Raw genomic sequence first — 18549 nt, forward strand, 5'->3', positions numbered from 1 at the left:
TTCTATTCTCATAGTTTCTACAGATTGTAAATTAAATTTTAAAAAATGCTAAAAGTATTACTATATTATTGATCTGTTGACTATGACTTCTCAAATCACCTAGTAGTGCTATCTGCAGAGTTAACTCCAGGTAAATGTTGCAATTCTTCAGCCATTCCTGGACCTGTGACCAAAAACAAGCAAATACAGTTCCAAAATAAATGATCTAATTACCTTTTCTCTTCGCAGCAAAGTCGGCAGAGCTGGGAAGGTTGTATCCCCCATTCTATATAACATTATATTGCAAGAATTTTGATTCCGGCTTTTTGAATACATTTTGCGTATTAGTTCAAAAACCATGTGCCATGGAATAGGTACATCGAAAATCTCTTTTTTGTAATGTAATCTATTTTGTAATCTATATAGCACAGCTGTCAATTTTTGGGGTCCTTAAATTGAACTGGTATACTTTTTTATTTACCACAATTTTCACAATTTTCAATCCCATATATTTTTGTTAGCTGCATGTATGATAATTCCACCAGTCCTATTTAATGATATAATTTACAAAGATATGTATATATTTTTTTATCAATTAGTATATTTGAGTAACCACAATATTTGTTATTATTTGTTCTGACTTTTCCAGTGGATTAAACTGAAATTGCAACCAACTTTCTATGGCTTGTTTTAAAAATAGTGATATTTTGTAATTATTTCATTTTCAAATAACTGAAAGTGAGAGGTTGTAACCTGAATAAAGGGGAAAATGCCATTCTTGAACATGTGGTGATACATTCTTACTAATTTATTAGAGAACCGGGTCGGATTTAAGAATAACTTTTGTATGACTGAGCCTTTAGTGAGAGGTTTATTGCTTTAATATTTAATCATTTCTGCCCTCAAATTCATATTCATTATGAAAAATAGTCCCTTCTAATTTTGTCTGGCTTGCCATTCCAAACAAAATTAAATATGTTTTGCTCATTTAATTTAACAAAACAATTTTTTAAACAGGTCGCTAGGTGTAGGCAAGACCATAAGCAAATCGGTAAACTGGGAAGAGTTAATCAGGGTGATTTTTCCACAAATAGACAGGTATTTTTCTTTCCATGGTAGCAAGATCGTATCTATTTTTGCTTACTTTATATTAAAATGTATTGGAGTGAGATCATTTCTTTCTTTTTGGGATATGTATACCGAGTCTGTCCACCTCACCGTCAGACCATTTTATTGGTATACTACATGGTAATGTAAAAAGAAAAATGTGTGTGTGTGTTCCAAAACGTAATATAATCCAGAGAGGTTAGAAAAGGTATTGAGAATCCACACAATTAGCTTCGGTTAGTAGAGATGGAGGAGACTGAAATGAAAACATATGCTTAAAGTACTTCCTCGTTCAAAATATTGTTTGGTGAATCATGGATGACAAGTTCAGTAAATTATTTTTGGTAGCATTTCTATGTTGAAGATTTTTATATTCCATCCAGTCCACTTTATATGTATAGCACTTGATCTTTGTTGAATAAGTTCCTCCAATTCTTTTTGGTTTTTTTCCAACTTATTCTGAGCCTCAATGGTACAGTTTTATTGCTATCTATCTGTATTGTTAGTCCTTCCATTTCCTTTGTTAATATGGACTCTTTTAACCGAAATTGCTTTTGTTTTAGAGATAAGTACTGAATTGCATGGCCTCTAAAGGCACATTTAAAAGTGTCCCATATAATAAGGGGTTCTGCTGTACCTACAGTTGAAGTACATACACTTAGGTTGGAGAGTCATTAAAACTCGTTTTTCAACCACGCCACAAATTTCTTGTTAACAAACTATAGTTTTGGCAAGTCGGTTAGGACATCTACTTTGTGCATGACACAAGTAATTTTTCCAACAAATGTTTACAGACAGATTATTTAATTTATAATTCACTGTATCACAATTCCAGTGGTCAGAAGTTTACATACACTAAGTTGACTGCCTTTAAACAGCTTTGAAAATTCCAGAAAATTATGTCATGGCTTTAGAAGCTTCTGATAGGCTAATTGACACCATTTGAGTCAATTGGAGGTGTAACTGTGGATGTATTTCAAGGCCTACCTTCAAACTCAGTGCCTCTTTGCTTGACATCATGGGGAAATCAAAAGAAATCAGCCAAGACCACAGAAACAAAATGTAGACCTCCACAAGTGTGGTTCATTCTTGGGAGAAATTTCCAAACGGCTGAAGGTAACACGTTCATCTGTACAAACAATAGTACGCAAGTATAAACACCATGGGACCACGCAGCCGTCATACCGCTCAGGAAGGAGACTCATTCTGTCTCCTAGAGATGAACGTACTTTTGTGCGAAAAGTGCAAGACAATCCCAGAACAACAGCAAAGGACCTTGTGAAGATGCTGGAGGAAACAGGTACAAAAGTATCTATATCCACAGTAAAACGAGTGCTACATCGACATAACCTGAAAGGCCGCTCAACATGGAAGAAGCCACCGCTCCAAACCCTCTATAAAAAGCCAGACTATGGTTGGCATCTGCACATGGGGACAAAGATTGTACTTTTGGAGAAATGTCCTCTGGTCTGATGAAACAAAAATAGGACTGTTTGGCCATAATGACCATCGTTATGTTTGGAGGAAAACTGGGGAGCTCTGCAGAGAAGAATGGGAGAAACTCCCCAAATACAGGTGTGCCAAGCTTGTAGCGTCATACCAAAGAGGACTCGAGGCTGTAGTTGCTACCAAAGGTGCTTCAATAAAGTACTGAGTAAAGGGTCTGAATACTTATGTAAATGTGATATTTCAAAGTAGCATTTGAGTCCTGCCTCAAGCTTGACTGACACCACTGGTATAGAGATGGACACCATGGAATACTGCATAAATCCTGTCTTCAATCATTAATTTCGCTAAATGGATAGGGTATACTTTAGGTCTATTCAATAGTAGCTTTTTTGTATCGTAGGCTAATTGTCCAGTCAAAGTAGCCTATACTTATACAGAACATTTCCCTGACAATCAAGGCTAGGATACTGCATAAATAACAATGTGTGAAATTGCTGGGAAGTAATTTATCCGATGCCTCCCATCAAGCTATATGGCGAGCTGCTCTGCGCCCCTGCATTGTAAAGGCATAGTAGCCTACATATTTGGACAAATAAACGTTGTAAATCATAGCTTAATAGCATTGCCAACTTGGCTGTTGAACTGTGAGGCACTTTTCCCCGGGAATGTCACCTAAGGTGATGCAGTCCAGGAGAGACCGGACGGGTCAGGTCTTAAACACTAAAGCTGCACATCTGAGAGTTTCAAAGGACACATCATCTCATAGGTCTGTTGAAAGAGCTAAGTTTTTATATCATACCTAATTATTGATGTAAGTTGATAGGCTCATCAGAAATATCCAGATCCTGAAATTGACAACTAGAAACTGTTCACCATTGGTTATGACCACTGTGTAGATCATTGGTAATTGGCACAAATTTTACCAGACCCCGGCTTGCCTGCCCATGGTAAATAATACCTCTATAATTGAATATCGAATGACATTCATGCTTTCCTGTAAAATCTATTGATTGTTGTCTAAGCTTGTAGGCACTGAAGCTTGTGGTGATGAGTTGCATGTTATTGAGCCTATCCACAAGACTACAGGTTAAAGTGCTTAAGGTTGTGGCTGTCTCACTGACCTAGGCAAATTTGGACTGGTCACATGACCCACTACAAAAAGTTATGCTGTGGGTTTTATGGCAGCAGGTAGCTGAGTGTTGGGCCAGTAAGCAAAAGGTCACTGGTTCAATGTCCAGAGCTGAATAGGTGAAAAATCTACTGATGTGCCCTTGAACAAGGTACTTTGACCTAGTTGCTACTGTCTGCTAAATGACTAAAATGTAAAGGTGTATTATAACCCAAAAACCTCCACCAACTGGAAGGGGTTGAAAAAAAGAAAATCCATAGGTGATAGGGAAAACTAATGTAATCTATTCAAGTAAAAATTGTACAAAACCAACTCCCACTTCAAAACTCCATATCTCAGGCTCTAGGCCAGGGCCTGAGAGGGTGGTAATGGCTTGTGGTAATGGCCATTTTAACTCCTCCACTGAGAAGTCTTTCAGTCCCAGGAGCTGCATCCATAATGATATCTATTTTCTGGGACTTTCTCTCCACCTTGGCAGTGCCATTAATCACCATCGCTATAAAGGCCACAAAGTCCACCTTCTTAACCTTTAAAATATCTGGGTCCTGCTGGTGAAAGGCATCCCCTGCAGTGAAGGCCTATTCACCATGGACTCTTCAGGAGCACCATTCGAACCCTCAACCCTTTTAACAGTTGCTGCATATGAAATTCTCTGGACAGCCCTGACTTTGGCCACCTCATTCTCTTTCACCTTTGTCGGGTATTCCAAAGACGTGGCTTCATGGTTCCCACCACAATTGCAACATGTCACATTTTCATCACTTTTAAAACATATGATCCTTTCCACAACTTGTACATCTTGGCTTCTCCCTTCTGCAAACACTTGAAACATGTCCAAAAGCTTTAGTGATCACACTGCATTGTTTTTGGGATAAATGATCTGACTCTGCAGTTTATATACCCCAACTGCACTTGAGAAGGGAGAGACTCCACATCAAAAAACTAAAGAACAGATACTTTTCACTTTTTCTTCATTCACCACATATTCACCTTATATGCATCAATCATTCCAGGAATATTTATTATCTCTGCAACATCGACTTCCCTCGAGATGCCAGATATTACCCACCTTGAGTGGGCCCTGTTCTGAAGAGACACACACGACATGTCAAACTTCTCAAATCGGGTGAGATGCAACACACGTTCCTTCTGATCCTCAGAAGTACAAAACATCTAAACAAGCCCGCCTCTCGTGACCCTCATAGCCTTCACTTTACCCAGGACTCTCCACCAGTTTGGATATCTCAAAGATTCTTCAATTTTGGTAAGAAGGGACATTCTCAGCATTGTACGCTACTTTGCTCCATTTCCCATTCTTTTAGACAATATTACAATTCTCTTTGATTACACCGGTATTAGACTCAATATCCACATCAGCGTCCGCTTCCGCAATCTTTTCCTTCTTCCAATATCTGTTCGCCACAACAATGACTGTCAATGATGACATCATTGGAATGAGAAACAAAAAAACAAAAAATAATCAATAGGCCTAAATAATCTTTACCTGTTTATTCGATTACATAATATGTAAGATAAAAATCATGAAGAACCCATTTACAATTTGTGTAGTTAGTTACACTGCTGTAGCTTTTAATTTGCCAAAACGTGTGGTGCATGGGTTGAACCAGAACTTATAATTAAAAACAATATATTTGAATTATTATTATTCAGTTTCTCGTAATTTAATATTTCCTTTAATTTAAACAAAAACTTGTTTGTGTTGTTTGAATTCAGATTCAAATCAAATAAACAAAGAACGATCGTTTTGTATCATGTCTAATATGAAATAATAATTGGCCAAAAAGTACACGGACCTTTAAATATATCTTATGTCAATTTCTAACTGATAACGACGAACGTTTGTTGTAGACTAAGTAGGTAACAGTTGAACTGTCGCACGTTTTGAACGTCATGGCCGTTGTGACGCGTTCAAAACAACTGGGAACGAGGTACTCGTGAAGCTCCGACTTCAGTGCGTTCAAAACAACTGGGAGCTCGGGAAAAACAACTCAGTCTGGGAAAAATAATTTTGTACGGTCATCCAACTCCGAATTCCAACCTGGGCCTCTTTCTTTTTATTTGAATTCCTATTTTACGAGTTCCCAGTTGTTTTGAACGCGGCAACTGTGCCTTGGCATTACACTGCCATGAGGTTCAAAACAACCCAATTTTGTCTTTATCAGTTCGTAATGTCCGAGAACTTGGTGGTGACATAAAATCCTCTTTCGCAAACTAGCTACAATGCTGCAGCCTGAATTGATACAGCTTTTGACAGCGAGTGATTTGGTTGATTTACGAATTGACGCAATTCCTAAATTGCAGGTGGGCTTTAGACCGGGGTGTTTCTTCAGTTCGTCCAGATCACAGGACGGGGAGGCGAAGTTAACGTTCATTCCACAACAAATACTGCTCAACAAGGACCACGAGTTGTTTGAGGTAATCTAGCTGCTGCTGCTAAATCTATAACTGCTGAAAAACTGAATGTAGACTATGTGTTCTGTGTTATTCACCAATGTTCTCTTTAGCATTTTGATGACCGCAGATAAGGAAATGCAACCAGGTCTTAAGAGCGTTTCATATTATTCTGTCCATTTAACGTAGTATTGTATTCATTTGTGGATGCCCATCAGTCATTTCGTATATGTAACAAATTCCTATTATATTACGAATTTTCAAAACGTTCAATATTTTAAGTATTTGCTAAACGTATGATATGTTCAGATTCTAGTTAGGTGGCTAGCTGGCTAACTTTAGCCAGGCTAAACTCTAAAATAGTTCAGGTTAGGGGAAGGGTAACAATCTGTTTTATGTGACCATCGTAATTGTATTATATGCTATATAAGATGGGCTGTTCGGGGTAATAAAATGTATGTTTATAATAACTAAAACAAATATTTTTTTACAGTGTGTTAATACACCATCATTACCACCACAAGCAGTGTTATAGTCACATGCAGAGAAGCTACAGCAGTGTAACTGAAAATACTGACGTGTGTGTGTGTGTGTGTGTGTGTGTGTTAGGATGGGGACATACATAGACACCTGTACCTCCAGAACCTCTCTACCTGCCCAGCTTATGACTCACCTACAGCCAGGTAACAATATTATCATCACCATGGTGATCAACAACAGATTTTACAGTATAACCCATTCACATGGTAATACAGTGGGGCATGGGAAAGAATGATGTATGTGGCATAATGTTACAAATAGCTGATGACTGTTAAAGAGCAGTATTTTCAGATCAGTTTACTTAGTCAGGTGATAGACTTGAGTCAGTTAAAAAAAGTTTTAAGAAAGTCAAGAGGCACGGTCGAAGTAACAGCTTTAACACAGTGTTCTGGGTACATGCAGTCACATTCACAAATTCAAGAAGCTAAGACAAGTCACATTCAAGATATGATGGCTTCCTCAGTCTTGATTTCCTGGCACAAAACATACATGTGTGTCTAGTTTCTGCTAAATGGCATTAGGCCTAATTGATAGAGCTGATCTTCAGCTTCTGCCTTCTCACATGGAACCAAAATAATATTTTGACTTCAACTACTTTTTATTTCTGTGCCATGGTGTCCAGAATACAGATCAGCAGTTTAAATTAGTTCAAGGTTAAATTGTGGAGGGAATCATGAGACTGTGTTCTGTGATATCTGGAGAAACACTGACATAGTACTTCAGACAGTTTTTAGTTAGGTTACCAGATTTGGCGTTGACGTCATTAGAATAGCCCTCATGTTGACTTTTCTGTATTTCACCCCCCCTCCTTTTTTTCTCTCTCTCAGGCAGTGTGAGTTCAGGTGTTATATATCTGGCTGTAGCCAGGTGTTCAGTACTGTGGAGGACTATGAGCATCACTATAACACGCTCCACAGACACGTGTGTTCTTCCTGCCAGAGGTCACTGCCCTCCGCTCGCCTGCTCGACATCCACATCCAGGAGTGGCATGACTCGCTCTTCAGCATTCTGGCTGAAAGGCAGGACATGGTAGCTAACATACATGCACACAAACGCACGTGCACACACACTCACTATGTTGCTCACTGTGGCCTGGACTTGGACCAGTCTATGCACACTGTTTCTCACTCTCCCCCCCAAAGTACCAGTGTCTAGTGGAGGGGTGTGGTTCGAAGTTCAGAACCAGAGATCAGAGGAAAGACCATATGATCAAGATCCATAAGTACCCTTCTGACTTCATGTTCGACAAGGTGAAGAGGATCAAGAATATCAAAATGTAAACACAAATTCAAGGGTTGGTCTCACTGTGTCCAACAGGTGGTGGCAACGTGTCAGAATGAGTCATCTCTCAGCATTCAGGACTGGGTAAAATCTGTGTATGTGTGTGTAGAGGATAAAACATTCCCCTCTTTCTTACAGAGCGAAGAAGAATATGCTGCAGAAAGGCACAAGTATGGAGGTGTCCATGAGTGTGAGTGAACCTGAGGGTGTGTGTGAGGTGTTGTCTGACCAACCAGAGGAAGAGGAATATATGGAGATAAATCACTCTCTCGAACCAGGTATCCTGGACCCTGCCAGTAATCCAATTAACACAGTAGAGCTGTCCACAGATCATGATACTGCCCCAATCCTCTCTGTCACCATCCAGCCCACCACAAACCAACAGAGACCACAGCACAACAGAGAGAGACATTCCTACAGGTCGGTATTCACTTCAAATCTCAAATGGCACACTATTTCCTACATGGTGCACAACATGATTCTAATGTATTTCCCTTAGACCTACAGTCGATGTGCAATGACCCTGAATGCATACATGAATATAGAATAATATATTTCAAGTGGGACTGGTGAACTGCAATGCCTTTACATAGTTAAAAAAATATAACAAAAATTGCAGACTATGCAAAATGAAGCCACGTCCCACGACAATGGGAGGGGTATAGCTGGATCTACACAAACGCTGTCGTGGGACGCGGTAGTGCACTTCTCAGGAACGGACTGTGTATGTTTAGTGGACTGTGTTCTGTTCCACCAGGGTTCCTAGGACGGTGTGTTTCGGCCAGGGTTCTGTCCAAGGGTTCAGAGGTCATGGCAGGAGGATTTAGAGAATCTTTAAAGGTGATGAGTCTCAGACAGGATGCGACCCTTGCATTGGTCTGGCGTGTGTTTAAAAAAATAATACAATAAATCATGTTTGTTTAACTCAAGGTGATGTGTCAAATGTTATAGCACTGGTAATACCCTAGCTAGCTCTACACCAATTTAAAATAAGCTACTAAAATCATTCCAATCCAGATTGAAAAGGTAAAAGCGATTACAGACCTGCCAACATACATGCATTTTGCGTACCAGCTACGCAATTCTCTGTCCATGTATGCAGGTACGAGATCCAAGTTAAAAGTACGCAGAAATGAATGCAGTCAGATTATTTTTTTAAATGTGTACCTTTTTGTAAAAACAAAATTCATAAAAAATAAATCCACTGAGTAAATCTAACATCACGATTCTCGAGCTGCAACACACAGACATGTATGGAGTTTGTGTCAACGGACATGGAGATTAATGCATCATTACTCGACGTAGCTACCCCGTGTCTGCCCCTCCTGTTTGTTGTGATGCCAGGTTTGCCGACTGTCAGCTGTACGTAAACACATGGACAAATCCCTTTTCGACTCTGTGTTGTGGAAAGGTAAACACTAATTGCTTCAAGCTAAAGTTAGCGAACATAAGATGGACATTCAGTGGGCTCTAAAGTGCCAGCAGTTCACTCACATTTGTTAGTGAAAGAAATTAAATGCAAATATCAAAAAGAACTGGTCGCATTTGTGTGAGTGTGATATACATTTAATTCTGTGTCCCATTAGTTGTATTTTCCACGTAACATTTTGAGGATCACGCAACCTGATAGACTAACTATGATCCACGTCACAAAAAGCATTACCAAAGTATAATCAAAAATAAATGTAAACATCATGGCATTAAATGGAGTCGGGAGTTTAGAAGACTGGGCGATGAAGAATGAATGAGTGTCCGGTGTTAGCTATAGAGGCAATGCTTCTAAAATGCCTTTGCACTAGATTTGAGATCAATTTCGAAAATCTGAAATTATGTATATGCTGCAAAGAAATACAATTAGGCACCTTTACATAGGCTGAAGCATCGGACTCTTCTAGTGAACAGTGTTCAGATTCCCTTTGCAGTAGCCTACTTAAGCTTTGTGTAGCCAGTTTGTGGTCTGTGTCGATGCAATGTTTAATTTTCTTTTTTAATTATTTCTTTATTTTTCCCAAAAAATGATTTAGCTGTTAGTGTTGATTAGGAACCGTGTCTAAAAAGCCAATACTTGTGAGCTGGTGTTAGGGTTGCGTAAATTCGAATCTGGTATCAGGATAAATATAACAATTGAGTCACCGATTTTATACTATGTATTTTTTATTAGCTAAGTAATAAATGGCAAATGCAACTTTCGTATATACGGGCTCACTGTAATACCACGCAGAGCAGAACAGGGAACTGACAAGATGTATGTAAACAGTATTCTTTATACTGTGAAAGAGTTCCAACCCGTCTGTTGGCCTATCACAGTAGAGACTGGGCGTGGTTTAAACTTGCTCAGGTGGGTCCCCGCCTCTTGGCACTTCCGTTGATAGATTAAAACTGTTGCTGTGAAGAACATCCATGCACTCATGCTCCATACCGTTATCTCGCACCTGGCTCCTGTTATCTAACAAAAGACCGCTTGTTCTCGCAACACCCCATGCTACTCTGTATTTTTCCATCATGAGAAAGGCCCATGGCCCTGACACTTTTAACAATGTTTCAAGTCAGCTATGTTGCATAACACATACATACATCCACACAAGCCAACAGCAGATAATATTCAATCATATATTTGGTAATGGCTATAATGTAAAACACAGGATCCAACACCGGCCCTAGTGGTTGGCCCTGTTTGAGAGGTGACAATGCGTTCCTCTACTATAGAGACTAAACTTGGGGGCATGTGCTAATTATCTACAATGTTTTTCTTATCTCCATTCTACACGGTACACGTAATGGATTAAACATAGACAGTCTGTTAATTCCACAAAACATATATGTATTTTATATGTTCTGTACTCATCAGTATGAATCTGTTATTTATGTTCTGTAAATAGCTTTTCAGAGGACTGATCTGAACCAGGTGTGATCCATAATGTCTAAGCACATGAATCTCCAATTTACCCCGTGCGTCTGGTACTCTAAAAAGTTTGACAGTGCTGTCAGGTCTGCGATTAGTGTTATTAGAGGCTTGCTTTAGGGATAGAATGCTTTAGGGATGCAACAATGTACTAATATTTGCCATATTCTAATAATTCTCATGTGTCAACATATCACTTCCACCGCCGGCCGGCCGGGAAGCAGTTTGCCGGCCGCATTCAAAGTGAGAAAGTAGCTAGCTAGTAGCATCGCAGGACTTGGAAGAAATTCACCCAGCTGTGATTGACTGACAGATAGCAAGCTAAAAACCATGTTACATGTAAACTCAGCAGACTAGCTAACGAATTAGGTAGAATTACACATTCAGATACAAAAACTAGTCATGCTGATGGACGAGCTCTCTCCACACTTTCAGTCTGTATATTTGCATTGTGTCCTGCTACCATGTCCCCCATGGCAAGGGGTTGTTAACAATGATGTGCATTTGGAAAGTATGTTACGTTACAGCCTTATTCTAAAATGGATAAAAGTACTTTTTTCCCTGATCAATCTACACACACACTACCCCATAATGACAAAACAAAAACAGGTTTGTAAAATACAGAAATCTTATTTACATACATACGTATTCAGACCCTTTGCTATGAGACTCGAAATTGAGCTCAGGTGCATCCTGTTTCCATTGATCATCCTTGATGTTTCTACAACTTGATTGGAGTCCACCTATGGTAAATTATATTGATTGGACATGATTTGGAAAGACACACCTGTCTATAAGGTCCCACATTTGACAGTGCATGTCAGAGAAAAAAAACAAGCAGTGAGGTCAAAGGAATTGTCTGTAGAGCTCCGAGACAGGATTGTGACGAGGCACAGATCTGGGGAAGGGTACTAAAACATTTCTACAGCATTGAAGGTCCCCAAGAACACAGTGGCCTCCATTTATTCTTAAAATGGAAGAAGTTTGGAACCACCAAGACTCTTCCTAGAGCTGTCTGCCCGCCAAACTAAGCAGTCGGGGGAGAAATGCCTTAGTCAGGAAGGTGACCAAGAACCCAATGGTCAGTCTGACACAGCTCTAGAGTTCCTCTGTGGAGATTGGATAACCTTCCAGAAAGGACATCCATTTCTGCAGCACTCCACCAATCAGGACTTTATGGTAGAGTGGTCAGACGGAAGCTACTCCTCAGTAAAAGGCACGTGACAGCCCGCTTGGACATTGCCAAAAGGCACCTAAAGGACCATGAGAAATTATTATCTGGTCTGATGAAACCAAGAATGAACTCTTTGGCCTGAATGCCAAGCGTCACGTCTAGAGGAAACCTGGCACCTTCCCTACGGTGAAGCATGGTGGTGGCAGCATCATGCTGTGGGGATTTTTTTAATGGCAGGGCCTGGGAGACCAGTCAGGATCGAGGTAAAGATCAATGGAGTAAAGTACAGAGAGATCCTTGATGAAAACGTGCTCAGGACCTTAGACTGGGGCGAAGGTTCACCTTCCAACAGGACAACGACCCTAACAAACAACCGGGAGTGGCTTTGGGACAAGTCTCTGAGTGGCCCGTACTTGAACCCGATCGAAAATAGTACCTGTGCCCAAGAAAGTGAAGGTAACCTGCCTAAATGACTACCGCCCCGTAGCACTCATGTCGGTAGCCATAAAGTGCTTTGAAAGGCTGGTCATAGCTCACATCAACACCATCATCCCGGAAACCCAAGACCCACTCCAAATCGCATACCGCCCCAGATCCACAGATGATGCAATCTCAATCGCACTGCCCTTTCCCACCTGGACAAAAGGAACACCTATGTGAGAATGCTGTTCATTAACGACAGCTCAGTGTTCAACACCATAGTGCCCGCAAAGCTCCTCACTAAGATAAGGACCCTGGGACTAAACACCTCCTTCTGCAACTAGATCCTGGACTTCCTGACAGTCCGCCCCCAGGTGGTAAGGGTAGGCAACAACACATCTGCCCCTCGGGGGTGCGTGCTTAGTCCCCTCCTGTACTTCCTGTTCACCCACGACTGCGTGGCCAAGCACAACACCAAAACCTTAAGTTTGCTGATGACACAACAGTGGTAGGCCTGATCACCAACATCAATGAGACCTGGTGGTATCACCTGGTGGTCAGATACATGGCAGTGTGGTACCAGGACAAAAACCTCTCCCTCAACGCAAGACAAAGGAGATGATCTTGGACTACAGGCAAAGGAGGGCCAAACACTCCCCCATTCACATCAACAGGGCTGTAGTGGAGGGGATTGAGAGTTTCAAGGTCCTTCGAGTCCACATCACCAACAAACTATCATGGTCCAAACACACCAAGAAAGTCTTGGAGGGCACGACAATGCCTTTTCCCCTTCTGGAGACTGAAAAGATTTGGCATGGGTCCGCAGATCCTCAAAGTTTTACGCCTGGTATGGCAACTGCTCGGCATCCGACCGTAAGGCGCGTAACTCTACAAGAGGGTAGTGCATACAGCCCAGTACATCACAGGAGCCAAGCTTCCTGCCATCCAGGACCAATAATTGAAGTCAGAAGTTTACATAGGTTGGAGTCATTAAAAATCATTTTTTAACCACGCCACAAATTTCGAATTAACAAACTATAGTTTTGGCAAGTCGGTTAGGACATCTACTTTGTGCATGACACAAGTAATTTTTCCAACAATTGTTTACAGACAGATTATTTCAATCAATTCACTGTATCACAATTCCAGTGGGTCAGAAGTTTACATACACTAAGTTGACTGCCTTTTAAACAGCTTGGAAAATTCTAGAAAATGATGTCATGGCTTTAGAAGCTTCTGATAGGCTAATTGACATCATTTGAGTCAATTGGAGGTGTACCTGTGGATGTATTTCAAGGCCTACCTTCAAACTCAGTGCCTCTTTGCTTGACATCATGGGAAGATCAAAAGACCACAGAAAAAAATGTAGACCTCCCCAAGTGCGGTTCATCCTTGCAAGCAATTTCCAAACGGCTGAAGGTACCACGTTCATCTGTACAAACAATAGTACGCAAGTATAAACACCATTGGACCACGCAGCGTCATACTGCTCAGGTAGGAGACATGTCCCGTAGAGATGAATGTACTTTGGTGCGAAAAGTGCAAATCAATGCTAGAACAACAGCAAAGGACCTTGTGAAGATGCTGGAGGAAACTGGTACAAAAGTATCTATATTCACAGGAAAACTAGACCTATATCGACAACCCGAAAGGCCGATCAGCAAGGTAGAAGCCACTGCTCAAAGCCCGCCATAAAAAAGCCAGACTACGCTTTGCAACTGCATCATGTTGTGGTGGTGCTTTGCTGCAGGAGGGACTGGTGCACTTCACAAAATAGATGGCTTCATGAGGAGGCTAAATTATGTGGATATATTGAAGCAACATCTCAAGACATCAGTCAGGAAGTTATGTCGCAAATGGGTCTTCTAAATGGACAATGACCCCAAGCATACTTCCAAAGTTGTGGCAAAATGGCTTAAGGACAACAAAGTCAAGGTATTGGAGTGACCATTACAAAGTCCTAACCTCAATCCTATAGAAAATTTGTGGGCATAACTAAAAAAACATGAGCGAGCAAGGAGGCCTTACAAACCTGACTCAGTTACACCAGCTCTGTCAGGAGGAATGGGCCAATATTCACCCAACTTATTGTGGGAAGTGTGTGGAAGGCTACCCAAAACATTTGACCAATGTTAAACAATTTAATGGCAATGCTATCAAATACTAATTGAGTGTATGTAAACTTCTGACCCACTGGGAATGTGATGAAAGAAATTAAAGCTGAAATAAATAATTCTCTCTACTATTATTCTGACATTTCACATTCTTAAAATAAAGTGGTGATCCTAACTGACCTAAGACAGGGAATTTTTACTAGGATTAAATGTCAGTAATTGTGAAAATATGAGTTTAAATGTATTTGGCTAAGGTGTATGTAAACTTCCGACTTCAACTGTATATACTAGACGGTGTCAGAGGAATGCCCCAAAAATGGTCAGACTACTGTTCTCTCTGCTTCCGCAACTGAGCGCCAAGTCTAGGACCAAAAGGCTCCTTAATAGTTTCTACCCCCAAGCCATAAGACTGCTGAACAATTTATTTAAATGGCCAAACTGCTCCCCCTAAACCTGTTTTTGCTTTGTCATGGGGTATTGATGAGGGGGGAAAAACTATTTAATCAATTTTAGAATAAGGCTGTAACATAACAAAATGTGGAAATGGTCAAGGGGTCTGAATACTTTCTGAATGCAATTTGTTTAATAAAGCTGACATGTTGATTGATATGTCTCTTGAGTTTCATCTGTTATTAGGTCAATGCTAGATGGGATACAGCTTTAGACAGATGTTACTTTTCGTAGAAATGTAGAACCTTACGCATCAGGTTAGGAGAATTTAGGTTAAGTTTAGGAAAAGGGTTTGCAACATCAATAACAAAGTCACCTTTTGACATTCGTTTGAGAAATGCTGAATTGGTTCTAGCCATGACCCTGGTATTGGATTTCAAATCATGAATAAATGAATTGTCAATCACCTTTGTCTTCCCCTCAGAAGTGCACTTGTGAGAATAAGCTTATTGGAGAGAGTGGTAGGTGAAGTCTCAGTAACTGATGAACATAAAAAATGTGATTGTTTAGGATGTATTACCTATTACAATGGAAAACATTGCAATCGTTTTTGGTTGAGAAGTCTGAGAGCGCTCGCTTTGATATACCTTACATCAATTCTGGAGGTTGTTCACCTCAGAGAGTGTGCTATGTCAGTAGGTCGATTTGTGGGAAATGCTATTGAGGGTCCCCACTTACCCCAAATTGGGCATTTTTATTTGTCACATACACATGGTTAGCAGATGTTAATGCGAGTGTAGCGAAATGCTTGTGCTTCTAGTTCCGACAATGCAAAAGGATCCAGTACAACCCTCAGATTGTGTTTTCATTTTTTATGTTATTCTAGTTTGGTTTGACTTAATGGATAGACCCACCTCCAAGGTGGTCATCATAAGAAAGATGCTCCAGCACACTGGACACAATTTAATTTATTTTGTTTTATTTAACCTTTATTTAACTAGGCAAGTCAGTTAAGAACAATTTCTTATTTATAATGACGGCCTAGGAACCGTGGTTTAACTGCCTTGTTCAGGGGCAGAACGACAGATTTTTACCTTTTCAGCTCGGTGATTCAATCTATCAACCTTTTAGTTACTGGCCCAATGCTCTAACCACTAGGCTACCTGCCACCACAATAACATTACTCAAGAGCAGAAAAGCAATAAGATCCACCCATACCTGCTGTCCTACATTGCAACCTGGACTCAGGGGTAGAGGTAAACATTGTAAACAAAAATCTGTGACACTCAAATTAGTACAGTGGGGCTAAAAAGTATTTAGTCAGCCACCAATTATGCAAGTTCTCCCACTTAAAAAGATGAGAGAGGCCTGTAATTTTCATCATAGGTACACTTCAACTATGACAGACAAATGAGAGAGAAGAAAATCACATTGTAGGATTTTTTATTAATTTATTTGCAAATTATGGTGGAAAATAAGTATTTGGTCAATAACAAAAGTTTGTCAATACTTTGTTATATCCTTTGTTGACAATGACAGAGGTAAAACGTTTTCTGTAAGTCTTCACAACGTTTTCACACACTGTTGCTGGTATTTTGGCCCATTCCTCCATGCAGATCTCCTCTAGAGCAGTGATGTTTTGGGGCTGTTGCTGGGCAACACGGACTTTCAACTCCCTCCAAAGATGTTCTATGGGGTTGAGATCTGGAGACTGGCTAGGCCACTCCAGGACCTTGAAATGTGTCTTACGAAGCCACTCCTTCATTGCCCGGGCGGTGTGTTTGGGATCATTGTCATGCTGAAAGACCCAGCCACGTTTCATCTTCAATGCCCTTGCTGATGGAAGGAGGTTTTCACTCAAAATCTCCCGATACATAGCCCCATTCATTTTTCCTTTACACGGATCAGTCGTCCAGGTCCAAAGCATGATGTTTCCACCCCAATGCTTCACAGTAGGTATGGTGTTCTTTGGATGCAACTCAGCATTCTTTGTCCTCCAAGCACGACGAGTTGAGTTTTGACCAAAAAGTTATATTTTGGTTTCATCTGACCATATGACATTCTCCCAATCTTCCTATGGATCATCCAAATGCTCTCTAGCAAACTTCAGACGGGCCTGGACATGTACTGGCTTAAGCAGGTGGACACGTCTGGCACTGCAGGATTTGAGTCCCTGGCGGCGTAGTGTGTTACTGATGGTAGGCTTTGTTACTTTGGTCCCAGCTCTCTGCAGGTCATTCACTAGGTCCCCCCGTGTGGTTCTGGGATTTTTGCTCACCGTTCTTGTGATCATTTTGACCCCACGGGGTGAGATCTTGCGTGGAGCCCCAGATCGAGAGAGATTATCAGTGGTCTTGAATGTCTTCCATTTCCTAATAATTGCTCCCACAGTTGATTTCTTCAAACCAAGCTGCTTACCTATTGCAGATTCAGTCTTCCCAGCCTGGTGCAGGTCTACAATTTTGTTTCTGGTGTCCTTTGACAGCTCTTTGGTCTTGGCCATAGTGGAGTTTGGAGTGTGACTGTGTGAGGTTGAGGACAGGTGTCTTTTATACTGATAACAAGTTCAAACAGGTGCAATTAATACAGGTAACGAGTGGAGGACAGAGGAGCCTCTTAAAGAAGAAGTTACAGGTCTGTGAGAGCCAGACATCTTGCTTGTTTGTAGGTGACCAAATACTTATTTTCCACCATAATTTGCAAATAAATTCATTAAAAGTCCCACAATGTGATTGAAAAAGACACATGACAACATGCCTGGAGTTGCTAAAAGGCACGTGAAAGACTCAGACCATAAGCCAAAAGATTCTGTTGTCTTATGAGACAAACATTTTACTCTTTGGCATTAATGCAGTGCTATGTCTGGAGACAACCAAGCACAACTCATCACCCTTCTAACACAATCCCTACCGTGAAGCAAGGTGGTGGCAGAATCATGCTATGGGGATGCTTTTCAGTGGCAGGAATAGGTAGACTGGTAAGGATAGAGGGAACTGTTATGTTTGTTCCTTATATAATGACAAACTGGGGCGTAGGTTTAACTACTTTTAAGGAACATATACTTCAGCTAGAAAACTCCATGTTTAGCCATGCAAGGCATTCTTTAACCATCCGCATAGCCTGCTGGGTAATCTAGTCTAAATGTCATTAACACATAACAACACATCTTCTTTCCTTTTAAAAGAAAATTACTTGTCTATATAACTACACGTCACATCACATTTTCACATTTGTTTACTCAACCTGCATAACATGCAATTTTCAATAAAATATTTCTTTCCCCGCCCAAAAATTATTGAAAAATAAAAATAAATAAATATAGTCTGTCCAACAATACTCTTTCTTTTCACATTAACAAAACATTCAGTCCATGTGCCCCTTTTTTGTATTTTTTTTAGCAGTTCTCAATAAGCCTTTCAGGGGCTCTGACAGTCCTTTTTGGTCATTCTGCTGAAGTGCTTCCTGAAACAGTTGGACAGCGTTTATTGTCAGTCAGGGTGTTCTGACTGAATTGTCCATTTCTAAAGGCATTTGACGCTTCAGCAGTATCCTCCTGATGATCCTCAGTCCCTTGACTGAATGGCTGAAGACTTAGATCCACTCTGTTTCGTCTCAGTTGTGATCCATGCTCCGTTTGGATCTCATAGGATCG

General features: G+C 40.6%; 1 protein-coding gene across 2 annotated transcripts; it reads left to right on the forward strand.

Annotated features, from left to right (window-relative positions):
- Positions 1 to 5584: 5584 nt before the first annotated feature.
- On the forward strand, positions 5585 to 8821 carry znf511 (zinc finger protein 511). Of its 2 annotated transcripts, XM_042322309.1 has the most exons (7): positions 5585 to 6100; positions 6686 to 6759; positions 7444 to 7645; positions 7759 to 7892; positions 8036 to 8175; positions 8265 to 8317; positions 8655 to 8821. In XM_042322309.1, the coding sequence occupies exons 1-7, from the start codon at positions 5906 to 5908 to the stop codon at positions 8661 to 8663; spliced, it is 807 nt and encodes a 268-aa protein (XP_042178243.1). In that variant the 5' UTR covers positions 5585 to 5905; the 3' UTR covers positions 8664 to 8821. The 2 variants fall into 2 exon arrangements, with proteins under 2 accessions (XP_042178243.1, XP_042178240.1); XM_042322306.1 differs by having other exon boundaries at positions 5587 to 6100; positions 8036 to 8317.
- The last annotated feature ends 9728 nt before the right edge of the window (positions 8822 to 18549 follow it).

This window comes from Oncorhynchus tshawytscha, linkage group LG01, assembly GCF_018296145.1.
Source record: "Oncorhynchus tshawytscha isolate Ot180627B linkage group LG01, Otsh_v2.0, whole genome shotgun sequence".
Classification (NCBI taxonomy): Eukaryota; Metazoa; Chordata; class Actinopteri; order Salmoniformes; family Salmonidae; genus Oncorhynchus; species Oncorhynchus tshawytscha.